Source organism: Sorex fumeus, unplaced genomic scaffold (assembly GCF_029834395.1).
Source record: "Sorex fumeus unplaced genomic scaffold, SorFum_2.1 ptg000095l, whole genome shotgun sequence".
NCBI lineage: Eukaryota > Metazoa > Chordata > Mammalia > Eulipotyphla > Soricidae > Sorex > Sorex fumeus.
The window spans coordinates 12382489-12404722 of record NW_026606152.1 but is presented as its reverse complement, the minus strand read 5'-3'; the positions used below and the strand labels follow the sequence as shown (position 1 = coordinate 12404722).

General features: G+C 38.2%; 1 protein-coding gene across 1 annotated transcript in view; it reads left to right on the top strand.

Moving 5' to 3' along the window:
- Positions 1–922: 922 nt before the first annotated feature.
- SACS (sacsin molecular chaperone) overlaps positions 923–22234 on the top strand; it is an 80215-nt gene continuing 58903 nt past the window's right edge. Inside the window, exon 1 of the mRNA XM_056133054.1 lies at positions 923–1392. Coding sequence (XP_055989029.1) covers positions 1373–1392 — 20 coding nt within the window. The 5' untranslated portion in view covers positions 923–1372. The remainder of the gene's footprint in view (positions 1393–22234) is intronic.

Here is a 22234-nt window from a genome sequence, read left to right as displayed (position 1 = left end):
CCCCAGATCACCTCCAGGAGTGATTCCTCAGTGAAGAGCCAGGAGTAACCCCTGAGCATAACTGGGTGTGGGCCCAACAAAACAATATTAGTGATTAAATCTATTAGGATTGATTTATTTCTCAAGTTAATTTTGATGCTTAATTTTTTTCACCCAGGAATATGTCTGCTTTCAAGTTATTCAGATTCTTTTTTATATCTGTCTTTGGGCCATTTTTGGCAAAGCTCAGGGCTTATTCCTGATTCTGTGCTCAGGGATCACTCCTGAGAGTACTTGGGGGATCATATGCGGTGTCTGCAATTGAACCTGGGTCAGCTGCATGCAAGACAAGTTCCCTACACGTTGTACTATCTCTCTGGCCCCTTCAAATTTATTATTTCAAAGGTTTTATAGTGTATTTTATATCTAAAATTTCATACGCATTCCAGTTTTCCTTCGTAACACTTTAATTTTGTGACTTTTATTTTTGTCAATATTTCCACCTGTTATAAGCTCTGGATTGAGGGGTAATATTTACGAAAAATGAACACTTAATATGAAGCATATATTCCCATTTGTAGGGACTAGATAAATAGAGGAGTAAGAAAAATGGAGTAAGGAGTGAGGATATGAAACTAAATTAAGTAGATAACTTTTTTATTTATAGATGCTGCCATGTCTTACACATGTGCTTTTGTTGATTGCTTATCTTGGGAGGCAAGGGATAAATGCCATGCTACTTGGCAGAATTATAGAGCAACCAGAAGTTTATAATTAGAAAGTCTGTGAAGCTAAGAAGTATGGCTGACTTCACGAGCAATTATATTTACAGTGCATTACTTCAAATACTTTCTCCTGCCCCTTCCTTTACCCTTGCCTGATTTCTCTTTCAGAATCACAGGAGTGATGCCATGATGCAGTTACCCCTCGAGCCAGAAGACAGACACCATCTACGAATGTTTTACATTTGCTGAGATGAGGGTGACAACGAACAAACTCAAGAATCCCAGCATCTTCCCTACCACCTTTAAAAAATATCCAGAAGTTTCTCAGGTGAAAAGAACTTACTGTTTCTTTGGGGCAAAGCCGAAACCCATTAAATAATCAATACTGTTTTACCTTCCGTACTTCCCTGGGGAATTGGATCAGAAGGTCTACCTAACAAGGCAACCACTTCAGTTTGGATAGTCCTATTTAAGGAACCCAAACACAGCACAACAATGCTCTGGGACGTCAGATGATGAATGGACACTGAGGGGAAAACTGGCTAGTCACTGACGAGCCAGAGAACGTGGAGCACACATTGAAAAGAAGCACAAACAAAAGACCTAAACAGGAAAAAAGAAAAACATTTTTATAGTTTTCACAGACAGATATTCTCAGAGAAGTAATAATGGAGACCAAGGAAAATAGGTAAGTGAGTTAATGTTTTCAATAACGATATTTTTTAACTTAGGTATTTTTAAGACTCCTTAGGGTTTCCTAAGTGAAAATATAATGGCAAACAAATGAAACTTCTCTGGAATTAAAAGTGTACCAATGATAGACACTTCAGTTCTAGCTGAAATCAGACATGTTTCATTTCAAACAAAGGAGTTAAAAATATCTCTCCTCCAAGATGGGCTTGGATGTTATGTCCTGATATGATTGTATTAATGGATAGTTGACTGGATGGATCTCCCCCCCATTGTGTCATGCATACATTAGTTCCTCTTAATGGGCATATAATTATTCAAACATTAATAAACAACTGTAAAGTACCTTGAACTCTATAGCTTAGAAAGCAAGCACTCTGCTTTTCCATTTCAAACTATGATGATGAAAGATAATGCTTGCTCCTTTCCTTAAATTTAGTTGCTATTGTATAAAAGTAGGTTATGTATCTATGCAAAGACTTAATATTATGTTATTTTATATATTTCTGTGTGCTATTGGGCTTTACAACAAAATAAGTCTTTGTTGATTTTTGACTGCCTCATAAAATAATATATTCAATAATTAAATTTTCTTGTCCTAGAGACCAGTGAAGTCTTTATGAACTGTAACCTGATGCTATCAACAGATAAAAAGATTTCTCAAATCTCTCTATACACTTTTGAAACATTGACAAAACTGGGTATTTGTTTTTGTCTTTCCAAAAATTTTATTTATTAAGCAAAGGAGCGTTTAACTTTTTCAATATAATTTTTCTACTAGTAAATCAAGATTAATTTTGTGACTGCTTGTTACTTAAATATATCAATGCATTTATGCATTCATGAGAATACATGAGTATTGAAAGTATTTAATGGTTTTGATTTTTATTGACCAATTAGAATATGTGCCTATTTTCTTCTGAAGGAAGGGGATTAGGGCCAGGGCATTACTCCATACATAGTGTAATAAATAGCTACCCCTCCATGATCAGGGGTTGCTATCTATAGTTCTGGGGGACTGTATGTGGTGAGGCTGAAACACAGGCCTCCCTCATGAGCTATCTCTACTTCATCTCTACTTTTCTACTTCAGTAATAGAAAAATGATTTTTTCTATTCCTGATGCTAGATTGTTTAAAGATGAGAGAAATATACTCATGTTTCATTGTATATATTATTTTACAGAACTTCTATAAATTTTTCTTTTCTAAACTTTCTATTGTGTTCCCATATAGTGCTTTCTCTTTAGTTTGAAACATAGGCTTTTTTTTTTTTTTTTGCTTTTTGGGTCACACCCAGCGATGCTCAGGGGTTGCTCCTAGCTCATGCACTCAAGAATTGCTCCTGGCGGTGCTTGGGGGACCATATGGGATGCTAGGAATTGAACCTGTGTTGGCCATGTTGGCTGCAAGGCAAACACCCTACCAGCCCTACCCGCTGTGCTATTGCTCCAGCCCTGAAACATAGGCATTTTTCAGATTAAAGATGAGCACATTTTTATTCAGCTTCACAATTGACTGGTTTATTAAATGTAGTTTCATTCATAAATATATTTTCAGAGATTGTTAATTTTGCATTGAAAAGCATTGATGCTGCCCCCAGGTATAAATTTTCATCAATCAGGACTGCTTAATTATACCTAACAGATTTTGAGAAAAGAAACTAGTTATATTGTATTTTAGTCAACTAAATGATTCAGTTCTATAGATACCTGGAACAAAGCACAGTAACTTTGAGTGCATTCTTGCAGGTTATGCAGACTTTGAATATTTAAATGTGTTTTTGCTGCTCTGTGAAAGCTAAGATTCTTTTATCTTTTGTTTCCAGGAAGAGAAAGAGGGTCTCAAACACACGAGGCCTGCACTCAACTACTGAGCTATGCCTTTGACCCTAGTTTTGAGTATTTTGGAATTTCCTCAGTTTATGAAAATTTTATGAAATTATCTATTTAGTGCTTATTTATTTCCTTAAAATTAAACCATCAGTGATGGGAGATAGCAATATTTATGAACATTTAGGGTAGAGTACATAGGTTAAAAAATCAAACTTCACTTGTTACATTATTTTCCTAAACACACTTTTATTTTATTCTTATTTTAGGCACCGTGGTTTATATACTATTAGTGATAGGGTTTCATGCCTAAACATTCCAGCACCACACCCTCCAACAGAGTGTTCACAGAGTGTCCAACACCATTGCTCCAGTCATTCTTCCAACCCCTGGGGTTAAGCTCCTACTGAAGATCAGTTTTTGTTGCCTTGGGAATTAGTTATCCCCATACTGTTTGGTATCTTCCCTCATATGAGAGATGATAGAATTTTCTGTAAACATTTTTATTAATAAATTTAGAGTCCAATTCATAGAAAGAGTATATACCTTATGTCCATGAGGCCCCCATTAAATCTTATGTAGTTTCAATATCTGAGAAAAAAATCATAAACCTGTCTTATTAAGACCACAATGTTTAAGATTTGATTGGTGTCTTGTTCCTTTGGGACTATATTAATTTTTAAAGATGTTTTTTCTAATAACTTTCAACAGGACTTCTTGAGCTCTGGATATAATATCTTAAAGTCTCAGACTTACTCAGGTTACAGAGTAATATCCCAGCCTTTTAAGGGACTGGCTTTATATAAGTGTTTTGAGGAGGGACATTAGATTGTCTCTCTGATAATCAATGCAAAATATTATCCTAAATTAAAATAAGATATTTTAGCTGAAAGTTGGGACTTAAATCATGTCTGTAGTGTTCCTTCTCCAGCACACTCAGAAGACTCTGGAGCATCAATATGTGATGGTACAATGAGCAGATTTTGGGATATGGAGGGGAAGACCAGATTAGGGAAATTATCCATTGGAATGTCGAGGAGATAGTTTTAGTCGAAATGTGCATACTAAGGCATTTAGTGTGTTTGGGATTAACTCAGGTTTGTGGCAGTGTCTAAGAGAGAGGTGGAGACAATTATCTTAAACTGAAGTTATGTATCTTGTTCAAACTCATTGGGTTGCTCAAATGGAAAAATACTGGGACACTTGTAAAAATGTAAGGAATTTTTATTAAGAGTCATGGAGAACTTGAAATTTAAGAAAACACTTGAGGGAGATGAGGGAATTAATTGTGAATTATTTAGGGAAAGGATGTTCTGAAGGTTTGGGTGGTGGTGGGAAAATTTGAAATAATGGTGGTAGGAAGGTATAACAATGGTGGGATTGGTATTGGAGTATTCAATGTAATAAATTATTTTGAAGAACTTTAAAAATAAATAAATAAGACACACACACATCACACAGTGTTCTGGAAAGGAGAATACATACAAAGCCCAGAGGTGGGAATTGCCTACCATATTTAAAAGCAGGAAAGAGGCTGTTTGTTGGATAGGCGAGTTGAAGACATGGTTGAAGAGGTAGCTTAGTACTATATTGCTCTGAAAGAAATGGGAGTTCTAAGCTGTGATATAATTTGAAATGTGCATTTATAGAACTGCTCTGTGTACATAGAAGAAGTTGAGAATGTAGAAGTTGAGAAGACCATATGGGTTGTTGTCACAATCCTGCTAAAATAAGATGGAGGTTTGGACAAGGATGGTATGATATTGGAAGTAACTTAGCTGATGGCCCTATGGTGGGTCATGTGTCAATTTATTGATTTGGCTGTGAAAATATTTTTAACACCTGTCAATGTTGGATTATTGAATACAATTAAGAATCCCAAGAACTTAATTATGATGGATGTTGTGTAATTTTTTGAACAATTATAGGAGCCCATAAATTCAGTTCTGCCATTAATTGCTTAGAGTCAAATGGAACACATGAATAGGTAACATGGGAGTGTGTGTGTGGGGGCAGGGGTGGGGTGGGGTGGGCGGGGGTCAGAGCTCTATTGCCTTCTTTCCCAGCTACTCAGTAAATTCACCAACCTGGGACTCCCTTAGCCTCATTTTCTTTTCTTTTTTCTTTTTCTTTTTTGCTTTTTGGGTAACACCCAGCAATACACAGGGGTTACTCCTGGCTCATGCACTCAGGAATTACCCCTGACGGTGCCCGGGGGACCCTATGGGATGCTGGGAATTGAACCCGGGTCACCGTGTGCAAGGCAAATGCCCTACCCGCTGTGCTATCACTCCAGCCCTGTTGTTTATTTTCTTAAGAAATTTTATTATTTAATGTGTGGTCAATTGAATTATTCACTCTTGGTGATTGAACTCTAGTCTCCAGTTTCATTCTCTCCCCCAAGGTCAGAAAATTCTGTTTCTCTAATCTTCTAGTTGGTTGCTCTGGCAACGAGGCCCTATCTTGAGGATATTTAGAAACCCTCCCTTGAGTTATTTCATTAGCATACAAAAGACGCTGATATCATTCAGGAAATTCCCAGGATTTTAAGATCTCTGTGCCAGATCTCTGAAGACAAAGACCAAATATATGTATATACATAGTAGCACAATGGAATCACAAAAATCTAGATGGGAGAGTCTTATAGTGGACAAACTTTGAGTTCAAGTATATGAAAAGTAAGTCAAACAGAAGAACAAAAAGACTAAGAGGGCCAAGTATACAAGTCAGCCTTGTACTTCTGATGAGTAGAGGAGTGAATTCAGCGTTGAGAAAGAGATCTAGTAGCAGTTATCCAGAAATAGAGCCAAGGTGATAGGAATCCAAAGAAAGAACAAGTGGAGAAGCAATTATTCCACACCTCCTAGGTTTCAGTAGCTCATGAGTATAAATGAAGTTGATTAATATTTACACTCATATCTCCATGACTCCAAACCTTCACCTGTTTGACAAAATCTTCACTGGCAAGGTCTTAATCCCCATGCTATCTCATCTGCTTAAATTCTTCCTCAGTTCTTTCTGGGTATCATCTGGGCAGTGAGGTCTTATTGGGCTCTGGAACAAGTTTGCTCATGTTCTTTTCATTTGAGTCTCTTGTCACAGTGCCTCTGTGAGAGTTAACTCCAGCACCCAATGGGCCCCATACATCCTTAGTTATATCCCAAATCATGAGGGGTTGGGATAGCAATTACACATAGGTGTGGTCATACAATCAACAGATGTAAAGTCCCTTCCTCAGGGGAAGCTTCTTCTAGGACAAATTCTCATTCAAGATGACCCGCCTAAGGGTGAAATACCATCTAGGGGTGCTTTTCTCCTTTCCTTATCCGACAACCATTTAAACATTCATTTTAATTATGCTCCTTAATAATATTAGTCATTTTATATGGACACATTAAGAGATACATTAAATTTATAGGGTGGCTCTCCTGGGGACATCTTGCTATAGATCTCAGACTACAATGCTCAGGCAAGATTAATCTTTCCTAAATCTCGCAGGGTCTTAATCCAGTTGTTACTTTTTGGATCATGACAGAATTTGTCCATGACTGTGCTCTTAACTTATAAGAAAGTATTATGGCTCTCGGCCTGGCCTATTCTGATGCCAGGGTAGCTCACAGGGTAGCTTGCCCTGGGTCCTTTCAGTTTTTCATCGGGACCCTGCTTTTGGGGTTCTAGGATCTAAGGGCAACTGATGCTTAAATTGACAAAGCAGATACCCAGGAGTGAATATTATTCGGAATCAATTAACTCCCAAGTTATAAAAGCATAGCATTAACTGTCTTCCTGTGTCTTTACAAAAAGGACACTGCTCTAAAGTAATTATGCAAAGTACATAAGGAGAAGAGAAAAACAATATTTCACTTACAAATACAAATCCAGTATCCTAGAAGGATCTGACCTTACAAGTAAACAGAGTCTGATTTGGGGATAAAGGTGATTGAGCAGCTGGGGAAGCAGAGCACAGAGAAGAGGTTAAAGATAAACACAGAGGAATGGAAGTGCCTTGGGAGTACTGTGATAGGTGTAACTCAGTAAACCTAAGCTCCCTGTGGCAAGGGAGAAAGGACAAACCAATGTTAAACCTAAAATGTTTATAGCTATATTCCAATAAACACAGAGGAATGGGAGTGTCTCGGGAGCACTGTAATGTTTGTAACTCACTAAACCTAAGCTCCTTGTAGGTAAGGGAGAAAGGACAAACCAATGTTATTCTACACATATCTCCATGACTTCTTAAAGAGAAAATAGATTGTGTAATGGAAGGATACAAACTTTTGAGGCAGACACATTGGTTTGAATATCAGTTTTGCCCTCCCGTTGTTCATCGATTTGCTCGAGCGGGCCCAGTAACATCTCCATTGGAGATTTTGTTGTTACTGTGTTTGGCATATCGAATACATCACGGGTGGCTTGCCAGGCTTGCCATGTATTAGTAATACAACCTTGAATAAATTACATTTTTTCTTACTATTAAAAATAATGCTTACAATAATGTTAGACTAGAGATAATGAATTTGAAACACAGCATAGTATCTGATAGGATATCTAACAAAAAATTTCCATTATATTTTCTCATTATTCTAATGTCTGGAAACTAACATGGGTTTAGACTTTGATAGTGTTAACTGAAAAAAAATATAGGGTTGGGTTCAAAATAATTGCAATTTTAGAAAATTTGGGTAGAAGCACAATGTCTTAAGAAGGAGCAGAATGATAGGACTTTTAAAATGAAAAGTAAAAAGGAAATGATGACAGGACGACTTTTGATGGTTCTCCGTTGATGGTTTTCCTCATATGGTCATGAAAAGACCAACTTGGGTTCCTTGAGGCTTCCTGCCATGGGCTCCAGTGTTGGCTCATATTTTACTTGTTCCTCAGATGGAAACTCAGCCAGTATGTGTTGAGTTTCTTCTGTGGTATATTTGTGGGCCATGTTTGGTGTACAATATGCAACTAACCATTATCATTAATAGGGATTAAAAATCCATTTTCAGTGATAAGTAAAAACAAATGAGAAGGAGAAAGACAAATAACAGATAATCCTTTATACAAAAGATCTAGAGAAGCAAAGCAGTTGAACAGATAAAGAAGAAATAAGCAAACCTGTGGATGTATTCACAATACTGAGGTTACCAGAGTAGTAGGGAGGAGGGGGGACTGGAAGGAGAAAGAGAATTCAGTGAGTATGTTGGAAGGATATTAGTATTGTGGTGGTGACTGTGGTGTGCTAACCTGTGTTTTAAAGAGGTGTGACATTGTACCCCTTAAGCATATACAGTCTTGTAAACTAATATTACTTCAATAAACTAGTAATTAAAAAACATCTTCTAGGCTCTTCTGCATTCTGGGGAGTGGCCCACATCTCTACATGAGATGTGTACTCTCTGTACTCTCAACTCTTTCCTTTGGAGAAGTCCATGTTCTCTCTTGAATAATAGTCTCCGTTCACTTCTAGTTCTCATAATCTCTAAATAAAATTTTTTTACCGCAAAATAATTAATCTTCTATTTGCAAGCAAGAAAACTAATGGCAAAGGGAAAACGGGGTAGGTTTACCAATGTATGTTTTACATATTTTTCTGCTAATTAGAGATGATTTACACAGTAGTAAGTTTTCTTTATTTCTTGGATAGATAGGAGAGATGAGCATGGTCTGTTGAGTGGTCTATTGTTGGGGTCTCCACATGCAAGAGTTTATATACAAAGGATGAAAATGAGCCATAAGAAATTTTAGATGAATCTGGAGAGATAGTACAGTGAATAAAGCAATTGCCTTCCATGTGGCCAACTTGGGTTCAATCCCTGGTACCCAATATGGTCTCCTGAGTCTTGCCAGAACTGACCTCTAAGGACTGCTAGGTGTAGCCCCAAAACCAAAAAAAATTTTAAGAGGAATAGTGGTGCTACTGGTACCTCCGAGACCCGAGGAACTAGGGGTAGGAAACATTGCATAAACACAGAAGGACAAAGAGTATTTCTGCCAATACTCTCAAGAAGGGGAGCATCCTTCAATGGAAGAACAGTCTCCCATCGAAGGGGATGTGGGATAGGTCATAGTTAGTGCAAACAAATTCTCTCAGGCCTCCTTTTCACTTCATGTGTGGCTCCTGTTAGCTAGTTCTATCTGTAAGTGAAGAAATATGAAGCAAACTGATCCCATCAACATAGGTCAGATCATGGCCAAGAGTGGATCTGAAGAGAAAGGGTGCTATTTGGTATCTGTAAATATATGACTTAAACATCACCTTCTTTACTAAAATTAATAGAAATACTATGCTTGGTACACCTACCATTTTTGTTGCTTGTTTGTTTTTTTGTTTTGGGGCTGCATCCAGTCACGTTCAGAGATTATACCTGGCTCTGCACTCAGGAATTATCTCTGATGATGCTGGGGATCGAACCTGGGTAAACCACATGTCAGGCAAATGCCCCACCTGCTCTATTATCACTCAGGGCCCCCTTACCTTCTCTTTTAAACATTTGATGATGAAAAATTTCAGTCATACACAGTAGAGAAAACTATTACAATAATCAACTACATATCCATTATGAAGATTCAATAGCTATTGAAAATCTTCTAGATATGCACTTCTTCCTTTCACTTTGCTTGAGCATATTAAAGTAATATAATATCCTAGAAATAGAATCATTGAGATCATATACATGTTATTTTGTGTTGCTCCAGTGGCATGGCCCATAGTCATTATGGAAACTTAGCACAGCAGTAGGGCATTTGCCTTACACGCAGCCAACATGGCCCATCTGAGTTCGATTCCTCCGCCCCTCTCGGAGAGCTTGGCAAGCTACCGAGAGTATCTCCCCCGCACGGCAGAGCCTAGCAAGCTACCCGTGATGTATTCGATATGCCAAACACAGTAACAACAAAGTCTCCAATAGTGACACTACTGGGCCTGCTCGAACAAATCGATGAACAACGGGAGGACAGTGACAGTGACAGTGACAGTGACCCCAAAATGAGTGCTCATGACTGCTTCATCGAAATTTGTGTTGAAAAAAGAGGGAACCCTGTGTGTAAGCCCTGAGGAATATTAGTGCATTCACTGATAGATATTTTCAGATGGAAGTATGAAGAATAAAAATAGCAGTGTAAATGTATGTTATTCACCATTTATGGACACTGGAATCATACTGTTTTAGGCATGATTTAGGGAGTTTACCTTCATACAATTACTTTCATAGACAATTACCCAATAGCTTTTTTTTCCCTTAAATTTTTATTAGTGAAACACCATGAGGTACAGTTGTAGACTTATAAATTTTTGTGCTTGGGTTTCAGTTATACAATGATCGAATACCCATCCCTCCACCGGTGCCCATTCTCCACCACCACCAGTCCCAGTATCCCTCCCACCCCCCATCCCCCCATCCCCCCATCCCATCCTGCCTCTGTGGCAGGACATTTCCTTTTGTTCTCGCTCTCCTTTTGAGTGCTGTGGTTTGCAAAAGAGACATTGAGTGGCTATCATGTTCGGTCTATAGTCTACTCTCATCGCGCATCTCTCATCCTGAGAGGAACCTCCCAACACCCTTTATTTGGTGCTCCCTTCTCTATCTGAGCTGCCTTTTCTCCTAGCGTGTGCGGCTGGCCTCAAAGCCATGGAGTAATCCTCCTGGTACTTATCTGGGATATTTTTGGGTGTTAGTCTCCTACTTTGTTACTTTATGTCCCCCAGATGAATGCAATCTTTCTATTTCTGTCCCTTTTTTTTCTGACTCATTTTGCTTAGCATGATACTTTCCATGTAGTACCTCTTGTATATTGAATTTCATGACTTCATCTTTTCTAACAGCTGCAAAGTACTCCATTATGTAGATGTACCAAACTTTCTTTAACCAGTCATCTGTGCTTGGGCACTCAGGTTTTTTCCAGATTCTAGCTATTGTAAACAGTGCTGCAATGAGCAAACTAGTGCAGATGTCACTTCGACTATACTTTTTTGCCTCTCTGGGATATATTCCCAGGAGTGGTATTGCTGGGTCAAATGGGAGCTCAATTTCTAATTTTTTGAGGATCGTCCATACTGTTTTCCAAAAGGGCTGAACCAGTCGGCATTCCCACCAGCAGTGGAGGAGAGTCCCTTTCTTGCCACATCTGTGCCAATACTGGTTGCTTTTGTTCTTCTGGATGTGGGCCAGTGTCTGTGATGTGAAATGATATCTCATTGTTGCTTTGATCTGCATCTCCCTAATGATTAATGATGTGGAGCATTTTCTCATGTGCCTTTTAGCCATTTGGATTTCTTCTTTGAGAAAGTTTCAGTTCATTTCGTCACCCCATTTTTTGATGGGGTTGGATGTTTTCTTCTTGTGGATTTCAACCAGTACTTTGTATATCCTTGATATCAACCCCTTGTTGGATATGTATTTGGCAAATATCCTTCCCATTCTGCAGACTGTCTTTGTATTTTGGTCACTGTTTCTTTTGAGATGCAGAAGCTTCTTAGTTTAAGATAGTCCCATTTGTCTATTTCTGTTTTCACTTGTTTGGCTAGTGGTGTGACATCTTTTAAGATACCATTAGCTTCAATGTCATTGAAGGTTTTGCCAACTTTGTTTTTAATGTACCTTATGGATTCCAGTCTGATGTTGAGGTCTTTAATCCATTTTGATCTTACTTTTGTACTTGGTGTTAGGGGCAGATCTGAGCCCACTTTTTTGCATATAGCTGTCCAGTTTTGCCAGCACAATTTGTTAAAGAGGTTTCCTTGCTCCACTTTACATTTTTTGCCCCCTTATAGGAGATTAGATGATCATATGCTTGGGGGGAGATGTCAGTACATTCGACCCTGTTCCATTGGTCTGCTGTTATGTCTTTGTTCCAGTACCATGCTGTTTTAATTATTACTGCTTTGTAGTAGAGTTTGAAGTTAGGGAGGTTGATTCCTCCCATTTTCTTTTTCCCAAGAATTGCTTTAGCTATTCATGGGGGATTATTGTTCCATATAAATTTCAGGAGTGTTGGCTCCATTTCTTTGAAGAATGTCATGGGTATTGTAATAGGGATCACATTGAATTTGTACAGTGCTGTGGGAAGTATTGCCATTTTGACAATGTTAATTCTCCTGATTCATGAACAGGAGATATTTTTCCATTTCCTCCTGTCCTCTTTTATTTTATGAAGTAGAGTTTTGTAGTTTTCTTTTTACAGGTCCTTTACTTCCTTAGTTAAGCAGATTCCTAGGTACTTGATTTTCTGGGGCACAATTGTGAACGGGATTGTTTTTTTTATGTAGCTTTCTTCTCTCTCACTGTTTGCGTATAGGAAAGCCATGGACTTTTGGGTATTGATTTTATAGCCTGCAACTTTACTATACAAGTCTATTGTTTCTAGGAGTTTCTTGGTAGAGGTTTTAGGGTTACCCAGTAGCTTTTATGAGAACTATGTACAGTCAATTAATTAATCTTGATACAGCCCTAAGATTTAAAATTATTTTATTTACTGAATCCTGGGGGAAACAGGCAAGAATTTCATGAAGAAATGATAACTTGGAATCAGATTTACTCATTTTTAAAAACCCAACTGTAGGAAAAATGATTTCTATTTAAGCTTTTAATATAAAACGTTATTTTTTGTTATGATTGATATCAATAGCCACAAGAAAACAGTATAGAAACAAAACATTCTTTTCAGAGATAAATATAGTTAGAAACCTACAACAAACTATGTAAGTGTGTTCTATACCTTAGCTTACTGCACACCTCCCACAGTCTAAGAGAGAGAACAAAGCTGGCGCAATGTTGAGGCTGTTCTTTTTGTAGAACTACAGGCAGACACATAGACACCAAACTACTAAGTTCTTACTTTTAAGATCCCACTGTGTTCCCTGGGTCCCATTCCCAAGTTCTCTCTGTTCATACCTAAATCGTTCAGCAAGACATGTATAGGACCTCTACTCAAGCACTTACTCCCATCCTGGGCTCCTTAGTTGGCCGCCAGACTTATGGTCTCATAGACCAAAGGCTTAGCTGTGTTTAGGGCAGAGGAAGAGCCTAATACTTTTACAACATCAGCCCCATGCTCATTCTATCTAGGCATTGTTTGGGGACATATTCAGAACATATTCAGCAGTGCTGGGGGACTTCCAGATCTATACCTGGAAATACTCAGAGGCCCTTGTAGTATCTGGGATTGAATTGAGGTTGCTTGCATGCAAGGCAATGAGACTTAACCACTGTATTATCTGTTTTGCTCCCCAAAAGCCAGTTTTATTTTTTATTTTTTCCACAAATTTGCATTAATTTTAATTGTTGTTTTTATTATTTTTTAAATTTTTATTAGTGAGTCATCATGAGGTACAGTTGTAGACTTACAAATTTTTGTGCTTGGGTTTCAATTATACAATGATCAAATACCCATCCCTCCACCAGTGCCCATTTCCCACCACCACAGATCCCAGTATCCGTCCCACCCCCTATCCCCCCCATCCCACCCTGCCTCTGTGGCAGGGCATTCCCTTTTGTTCTCTCTCTCTTATTGGGTGTTGCAGGCATTCCCTTTTGTTCTCTCTCTCTTATTGGGTGTTGTGGTTTGCAAAAGAGGCAATGGGTGACAATCATGTTTGGTCTATAGTCTACTTTAAGCATGCTTCTCCCATCCTGGGAGGATCCTCCCAATACCCTTTATTTGGTGTTCCCTTCTCTATCTGAGCTCCCTTTTCCCCTAGCATGTGTGGTTGGCCTCCAAGCAATGGAGTAAAATTCCTGGTACTAATCTGGGCCATTCTTGGGTGTTAGTCTCCTATTTTGTTACTTTATGTTCCCCAGATGAATGCAAAATTTCAATGTCTATCTTTTTCTTTCTGAGTCATTTCGCTTAACATGATACTCTCCATGTAGTACCACTTGTATGTAAATTTCATAACTTCATCTTTTCTAACAGCTACATAGTACTCCATTGTGTAAATGTACCAAAGTTTCTTTAACCAGTCATCTGTTCTCCGGCACTCAGGTTTTTTCCAGATTCTGCAAAAAGCCAGTTTCAAAATATATTATTTTCATTTTTTATGAGAAGCATCAGCAGACTGTAAACCACCAACCATCGCACATGATGAAAAACATCTTCACAGATAGGTGGTTTAAGGTACTAAGGCCATATATTCAGACCAAAAAGACATGTTTAGAGTGATTGATGGTACCAATTTCTGTAAGGGGCCTTCCAGCTCCAGAATGTAGTCCTTGAGCGGTGCTAGTGAACTGGACAGTTCCATCTCCATGCAAGCACTACAACATGAAGATACAGTGCAAATCTCCACTATGAGAAGAGAACGAAGAAAAGAGTCTAGAAATCTTGACAGGGGTTACCCACAAATACAATCTCTCTGGTAAAGAATTCTGAGAAGAAATGCTGATGACGTTCAAGGAACTGAAAGAAACAATGGAGCAGACATCCAGTAAATTAAGAGACGACATTGAAGAAACAGTGGAACAGACAGCCAACAAAATACAGGAAGAAATGAGAGCAGAAATAAGAAAGCTACAATTAGAAGTGTTACTAATAAAAGTTTCCCTAGATGAAATAAAAAACTCAGTGGGTGTCCTCAACAGTAGAATGACTACAGCTGAAGACAGAATCAGTGAGCTGGAAGATGAACTTAAGAAATCGTATAGGCAACAACAAACAATGGGAAAAGACCTCAAAATAGCTTTAAGATGAATCAGAGAACTAGGAGATGATGCCAAGAGGAACAACATTAGAATCACTGGAGTACCAGAAGGACAGGGATGCAACCCCAATAAAAAAGTCACAGTGAAAGAAATCATTGCTGAAAATTTCCCAGAGTTAGAGAATGCAGACATCCAGATCCAAAGAGCCAGAAGGTTGCCATCTATCTAAAAGAGAGCCTAATAGAAACACTCCATAGTCAGAATGATGAATGCCACCAATAGAGACACAATACTACAAGCAGCAAGGTCAAAGAAGAAAATCACATACAATGGAGCACCCCTGAGATTTATAGCAAACCTTTCAGAAGAAACCCTCCAAGCCCGAAGTTCCTGAGCTGCTGTTTATCTAGAAAACAGTGTACCGTTCCTTCGAGTTTGAGTTAGAGAATGCAGACATCCAGATCCAAGGAGCCAGAAGGGTGCCAGCTAAAAGAGACCTGAATAAAAAAACTCCAAGGCATATCATAGTCAGAATGAGGATGCTGTGCACAGAGACACAATACTGCAAGCAGCAAGATCAAAGAAGGAAATCACATACAAAGGAGCACCCCTTAGATTTACAGCAGCTCTATCAGAGGAAACCCTCCAAGCCTGAAGACAATGGTGGGATGTAATGAAAAAACTCAATGAAGTGAACGTCTCACCAAGAGTACTTTATTCAGCTAAACTCTCACTCAAACTAGAAGGAGCGATTCACCACTTTATAGATAAACAGAATGAAGTAATATTAAATACTGAATAAATGAAATATATTTCATTTTTTCATTCATTTCATTCATTCAAAAGTATATTATACTGAATAAATGAAATAAACGAAGTAACAATAATCAGTAAGTACTAATAAAAATTTTAACCCAGAACGTTTTTGGGATTCAGTACAAAAACTGATCATCCCTTATACTTCTAATCTACCACACTGTGAATCCTAAATTCTCTTGGTCCTGTTAACTTTTATCACCATTACCTTTGTTAACTTCATCTACAGTCAAGGATTTTCCTCCCAAGCTTTGGGAAATTTATTGAACTGTATTCTATTTGTCCTAAATAGTTTTTAATTGATGAAGTGTTTTACATAACTTGCTTAATCAGTGTTTTCATAGGGATTGGAGAAATAGTGAATCATTATACAGTTTGTTTGGACTTTGGTGAATTATAAGTGAAATATATAGTTGAATCTTATTACTTCCTTTGTCTGTTTTAAAATTCATCATTTGTTGTCTATGAATATTCATTCTTGTAACAGTGAGCAAATGCAGGTTTGTTGTCCCAACTATTTCCTTTTTTAATGCATAAGTATCCACTGTCCACTGTCCACTGTCCTACCATTGTTTATCGATTTGCTTGAGTGGGCCCAGTAATGTCTCCATTTTGAGACTTGTTGTTACTGTGTTTGGCATATTGGATATAGCACGTGTGCTATAGCACAGTGGTAGGGTGTTTGCCTTGCATATGCATGGCCAGCCCAGCCGAGCCGGGCCCAGCTGAGCCAGGTTCTATTCCTCTGTCCCTCTCGGAGAGCCCAGCAAGCTATCGAGAGTATCTCGCCTGCATGGCAAAGCCTGGCATAAGTGTCACATTTATACAATATAATCCTACCAAGAAAAATTTTGAAAACAATTTGGGAAAGGAGCAAAATAGAGTAATTTTAAAAGAAGAAGCTTCTATTAGATTGTAGTAATCGTGTAAGTTTTCATGGATCCATTCCCAATTTCCCTTAAAAACATCTCTTGGCCTATTTCTAACTAGTATTTCCTTTGTATCCTCTTCAGAAGTGATTTCCTGTCAGCTACTAGAGTGGTTCTCTAAGATAACAAGTGTGAATAGCCCTTTATCAGTTTTTCTGTGATGAGGACTGTAGCATCTGCCTCTTCAAATAAAAAGCAAAGAAAAACAGAGCTTTGTTTTCACAAATTCATATATCTGTAATTTTGTGGACTGGTTTCTCTGGTTTCTGTTTTCAATTTATTGTGTCATTGATGCCTCAGAGAAATAATACAGTGGTCATACATTGAAATGTTTTTAGCAGCATTTCTCCACGTCCAGATACTTAAAATAGAATTAGAATATTAAAAAATACCTTTATAAGTGTTTAATGAACATAAGCTAGAAATAGTAAAAAATACAAATAATATTCACAATATTTAAAAAAATAAACATACTTCTCTAATATTTCTAACTAGAGAATATTAATTTAATCAAATTATGTCTAGGGGTTCTATCTGAGACACTTCCAAAACTGGAAGAGTGCACATTTACACTAATACCTCATTCCATTGGATGGAAATATCTTAACAGAAGTAGTTTTTTTGATGGTTTGTGCTTAATATCTATTCTTTAATCATGGTTGTCTATGTGTCAAGTTTAGAAGTGTTTTCCAGTGTGTATGTGAGATTTGCTTACTACCTACATTGCTTATTACTACACTGCTTACTACTACATTCAGTAAAACTGTCACATGCCTGAAAACACAAGATTGTGATCAGCCCTTCAGAGAAAATGCAGTGCCCCTCTGTCGCTAAGACATGCAGATTGTGCTTGATTTTTAGAATTTCAAGCTGTGTTTCCTGTCTACTTTAGGCATAGGGAACAGTTCAGGCAAATGGATGAAGAGCTGGATTTTCATCTTAATACTTGTATTAGCCAGAAAATTTTAGACAAATTTATTGCCCTCTCTGGTCATGACTTTTATCTTTGAATGATGAAATGCTTTTACAGGTTTATTTGGGAATTAGATATAACAGTGCATATGGGAGAATTGGCATGTAATTGATGAAAAGTGAGGAGTAATGAGTATTGGTTTAATTATTGGCATATTTTTTCTTTTTCCAACCAAATATTTTTTTGAACCACGAGCTGGGTTCGATTCCTCCACCCCTCTCGGAGAGCCTGGCAAGCTACCTTGTGAGTATCTCGCCTGCACATATGACAAACACAGTAACAACAAGTCTCAAAATGGAGACGTTACTGGGCCTGCTGGAGCAAATTGATGAACAACGGGAGGACAGTGATAGTGACAGTGACAGAAATTTTTATACATGAAAACCAGTTATGTACCATGTTTCCTGGAATCCTTTTTAATCCAAGATAAAACTCTCTGGTTGATACCACTAAGAAAATAGGGTAGGATTAAAGATTTGATTTACTTAGATTGGGGTTAACCTTGGTCCTGTGGATGGTCTTGGGTACATACAACCTTTCATAGTCTTTCATAATTTGAAATATAGAATAAAAATGCTTTACATTATTTTTAGTGAGGATCAAATAAGAAGTTGGTTGCCTTATAAATGCTTACTTGATAATATTACACTTTAAGTGTCTTACCATCACAATTAGGATCAACAATCATATTTTAGTGCTATTTCAGAGTCAGTTGGGTAACTAATCTTTGTAATAAGAACCCAATTTCTGAGCAGGAAAAACTAAAATTCCCTATTAAAATATGAAAAGTGGGGGTGGGGGATGTCTTGGTAATGGGAAATGCTTTTCCTTATTTTTCTGACTAAAGAAGCAAACAGAGGCCAAAATATTCAAAGATGGTTTGTATGGCATTTGGAAGGATTGTATAATTGACAGTCCCACCATGTGCCTTGTCCCTCTTAGGAAAGTTTGAGTAGGTAGAGTAAAAAATAATTTTTGTTTGCAAGCATGCAGAGACATGTGAACAAACTCAAGAAGAGGCTATTACTAGGGCCACTCTTGGATAACACATTTTTTTATGAGCAGGACCAATGATAGTGTGAAAACGTAAACTCTGTAGCCATGACAACTCTCTGCTGGTACCATGAGAGATGGAGCTCATATTCTCTATTCATTATACCTGGAGGTGGGCCGACACTGAAGAAAAATGTGAAATACTGAAGGACAAAGCAAAGGGAAGGAACTGACAGGAATTATAGCAATTGCTAGAAGAAATGGGAAATTTCCATAGATGCTGTAATACACTATATAATGTATACTGATTCATTATAATTACATTAATACACTAATTTACACTTATACACTAGCATGCACTAATATACACAAATACACTATAGTACACTATACAAGAATAGAAGAACGTTAATTCAAAAAGACATATGCATATCTATGTTCATTTCAGCATTATTTACAGTAGCCAGGCTTTGAAAACAACCCAAATGCCCAACAATGTACTGGATAAAGGAATTCTGATACATAATCATAATGGAATATTATTCAGCTATGAGAAAAGATAAAATTTTGAAGTTTGTTGCAACTTAGATAAAATTGGAGAGTGTCTCTGAGTGACATGAGTCATTAACATGAATCACTAATGAGTTGCTAAGTGAATTGAGTCAGAAAGAAAAAGATGAATACCAGATAATGTTAGGGGGAAGTTGAAATAATGGTGGAGGGACCGTGGTACTTTGGTGGCTGGCAGGATGCAGCAGTGCAAGTATAAAAAAAGATCTACTATGTATAATGTAAACATTTAAATATTATTAATAAAAATTAAAAAACTCTTCATTAGCATGTCACAAATTACTCACTCGTTTTATCTGCATTTTCTATAAAATATTGCATGAGATGGTGCTTAATCAAAGGTCATCATGAATAGAAGCAATTCAGAAACCACATGTGGTTCTATTGTTCCCTGAACTGACTAAAATAGCTGGAAGATGTGTCACCTTTTCAATATCAAGAGCGAGCCTGAGTCACTTTTTTCCCCCTTAGAGCAATTTTCCTTTGAATTACTCAGTGGATACATTAAAGCATTACTTGACTTAGGGCTGTTATTGGGTAATTTGCTTGGGTGAAGCTAACTGAATATCCAGAGTTTCTGGCAACCCAAGCAACTCACTCTCATTAAAATTAACTATAGATTTAAAAGCATCATGCAACGTCTGTACAATCCTAGTCTCTCATAAAATTTACAGCACTTCAGGGGGTTCATAATACTCTCCTTGGAAGTACAAGTGGCAGGAATGTGAATTTAGAAACATGACATCATTTCCCAAAGCATGTTTAATGTTACTAAAAATAAAACCCACTCTAATGCTGCTTGGTATTATTATCACGATGCAATCCATATACCATGGAATTGACCAAAATTTTAAACCATCCAGTTCAGTGATTTTTAGGATATTTTCCAGGAGATTCAATCATTGTCCAAGAGCCCAAGATCCAAGAGCCCTCCCGTTGATCGTCGATTTGCTCGAGGGGGCCCAGTAACGTCTCCATCAGAGACTTTGTTGTTACTGTGTCTGGCATATCGAATACTCTCGGTAGCTTGCCGGGCTCTCCGAGAGGGGCGGAGGAATCGAACTCGGGTCGGCCATGTTGGCCGCTTGTAAGGCAAACGCCTTACCCGCTGTGCTCTTCAGAATATTTCCTTCATGGATTTCATTTCTCAAGCCTCCACTCACCCTTTTTATTGACTCACCATGAGATACAGTTACAAAACTGTTCATGGTCCAGCTTCAGTCATCTAATGTTCCAACACCCATCCCTCCACCAGTATATATTCTCCACCACCAGTGTCTCCAGTTTACCTCCTACCACTCACTCTCCCCCCAACCCCAGCCTGTCTCTATGGCAGGCACTTTCCTTCTCTCTCTGTCTCTCTGTCTCTCTGTCTCTCTGTCTCTCTCTCTCTGTCTCTCTATCTCTTTCTCTTTCCCTCCCCTTTTGAGCATTATGGTTTGCAATACAGATACTGAGAGACATAGCTGTTTGCATTTTAACCTGTTTTCAGCATGCAGTTCTTATCCAGAATGATCATTTTCAGCTGTCTTTGTCATAGTGTTCCCTTCTTCCTCCCAACTGCCTTATTCCCAAGCAATTGAAGAAGGCTTTCAACCTGGACCAATCCTCCTGGCCCTTGTTTTCACTATCCTTGGGTATTAGTTCCACATTATGTTCTTTTTATATCCCACAAAAGAGTCCAGTCATTCTATGTCTCTTTACTTCTGACTCGTTTCACTCAGCATGATACTCTCCATGTCCATCCATTTATAAGTAAATTTCATAACATAATTTTTCCAAATATTCCATAGTATTCTATTGTGTAGATGTACCATAGTTTCTTTAGCCAGTCATCTGTTCTCTGGCACTCAGGCTATTTCCAGATTCTAGCTATAGTGAATAGTGCTGCAACAAACATAGAAGTGCAAATGGAATTTCTGCTGTGTGTTTTGGGGCTCCTGGAGTATACTTCCAGAAGTGGTATTGCTGGGTCATATGGAAGCTCATTTTCTAGCTTTTTGAGGAGTGCCCATACTGTTTTCCAAAGAGGCTGAACTAGTCAGCATTCCTACTAACAATGAAGAGTCCCTTTCTCCCTGCTTCCATGCCAGCATTGATTACTCTTGTTCTTTTTGATGTGTGTCAGTCTCTATAGTGCTACATGATATCTCATTGTTGTTTGGATTTGCATCTCCCTGATTACCGATGTAAAGTAAAAAGTAAAAAGTAAAGGCCCTCCCGTTGATCATCGATTTGCTCGAGCGGGCCCAGTAACGTCTCCATTGGAGACTTTGTTGTTACTGTGTTTGGCATATCGAATACTCTCGGTAGCTTGCTGGGCTCTCTAAGAGGGGCGGAGGAATCGAACTCGGGTCGGCCATGTTGGCTGCGTGCAAGGCAAACGCCCTACCCGCTGTGCTATCGCTCCAGCCCTTTGTACCGATTACCGATGTAGAACATATTTTCATGTTTCTTTTGGCCATTTGTGTGTATGTGTGTGTGTGTGTGTGTGTGTGTTTTGTCAACGTTTCTGTTCAGTTCAACTCCCCATTTTTTGATGAGATTGGAATTTTTTCTTGTAAAGTTCTTATGGGCATTGCATAAATAATTTTCCTAATTGGTGGGCTCTCTTTGAATCTTGGCCACTATTTCTTCTGAGGTGCAGAAACATCTTAGCTTAATATAGTTCCGTTTGCTTATCTTTGCTTCCACTTGCTTGGTCAGTGATGTTTCATCCTTGAAGATTTCTTTAGCTTTAATCTCATAGAGAGTTCTTTCCACACTCACCTCAGTATATCATAAGAATTTTTAGAATCAGGCCCCCATATTCCTCCCTCTCATCACCCCCTGGAAGCAGTCATCTGCTTTCCATCTCCATGAATTTGCCCTCTCTGGACTTCTTATCCAAGTGAAGGCAGACAACATGCCTGGCTTATCTCATCTCATTTAGTTTGTTGTTTCCAAGAGTCTTTTGTGTTAAAGCTGGAGTCTCCCTGTGTAGGAAGACTTGACACTGGTTTTGACAGTTCTATGAGGTGGAGGCTAATGGGCTAGGGGATTCTCGTATGATCTGAGGCTATGTTACGGTTAAGTTACAGTGTCAAGGGCAGAGAACACAGT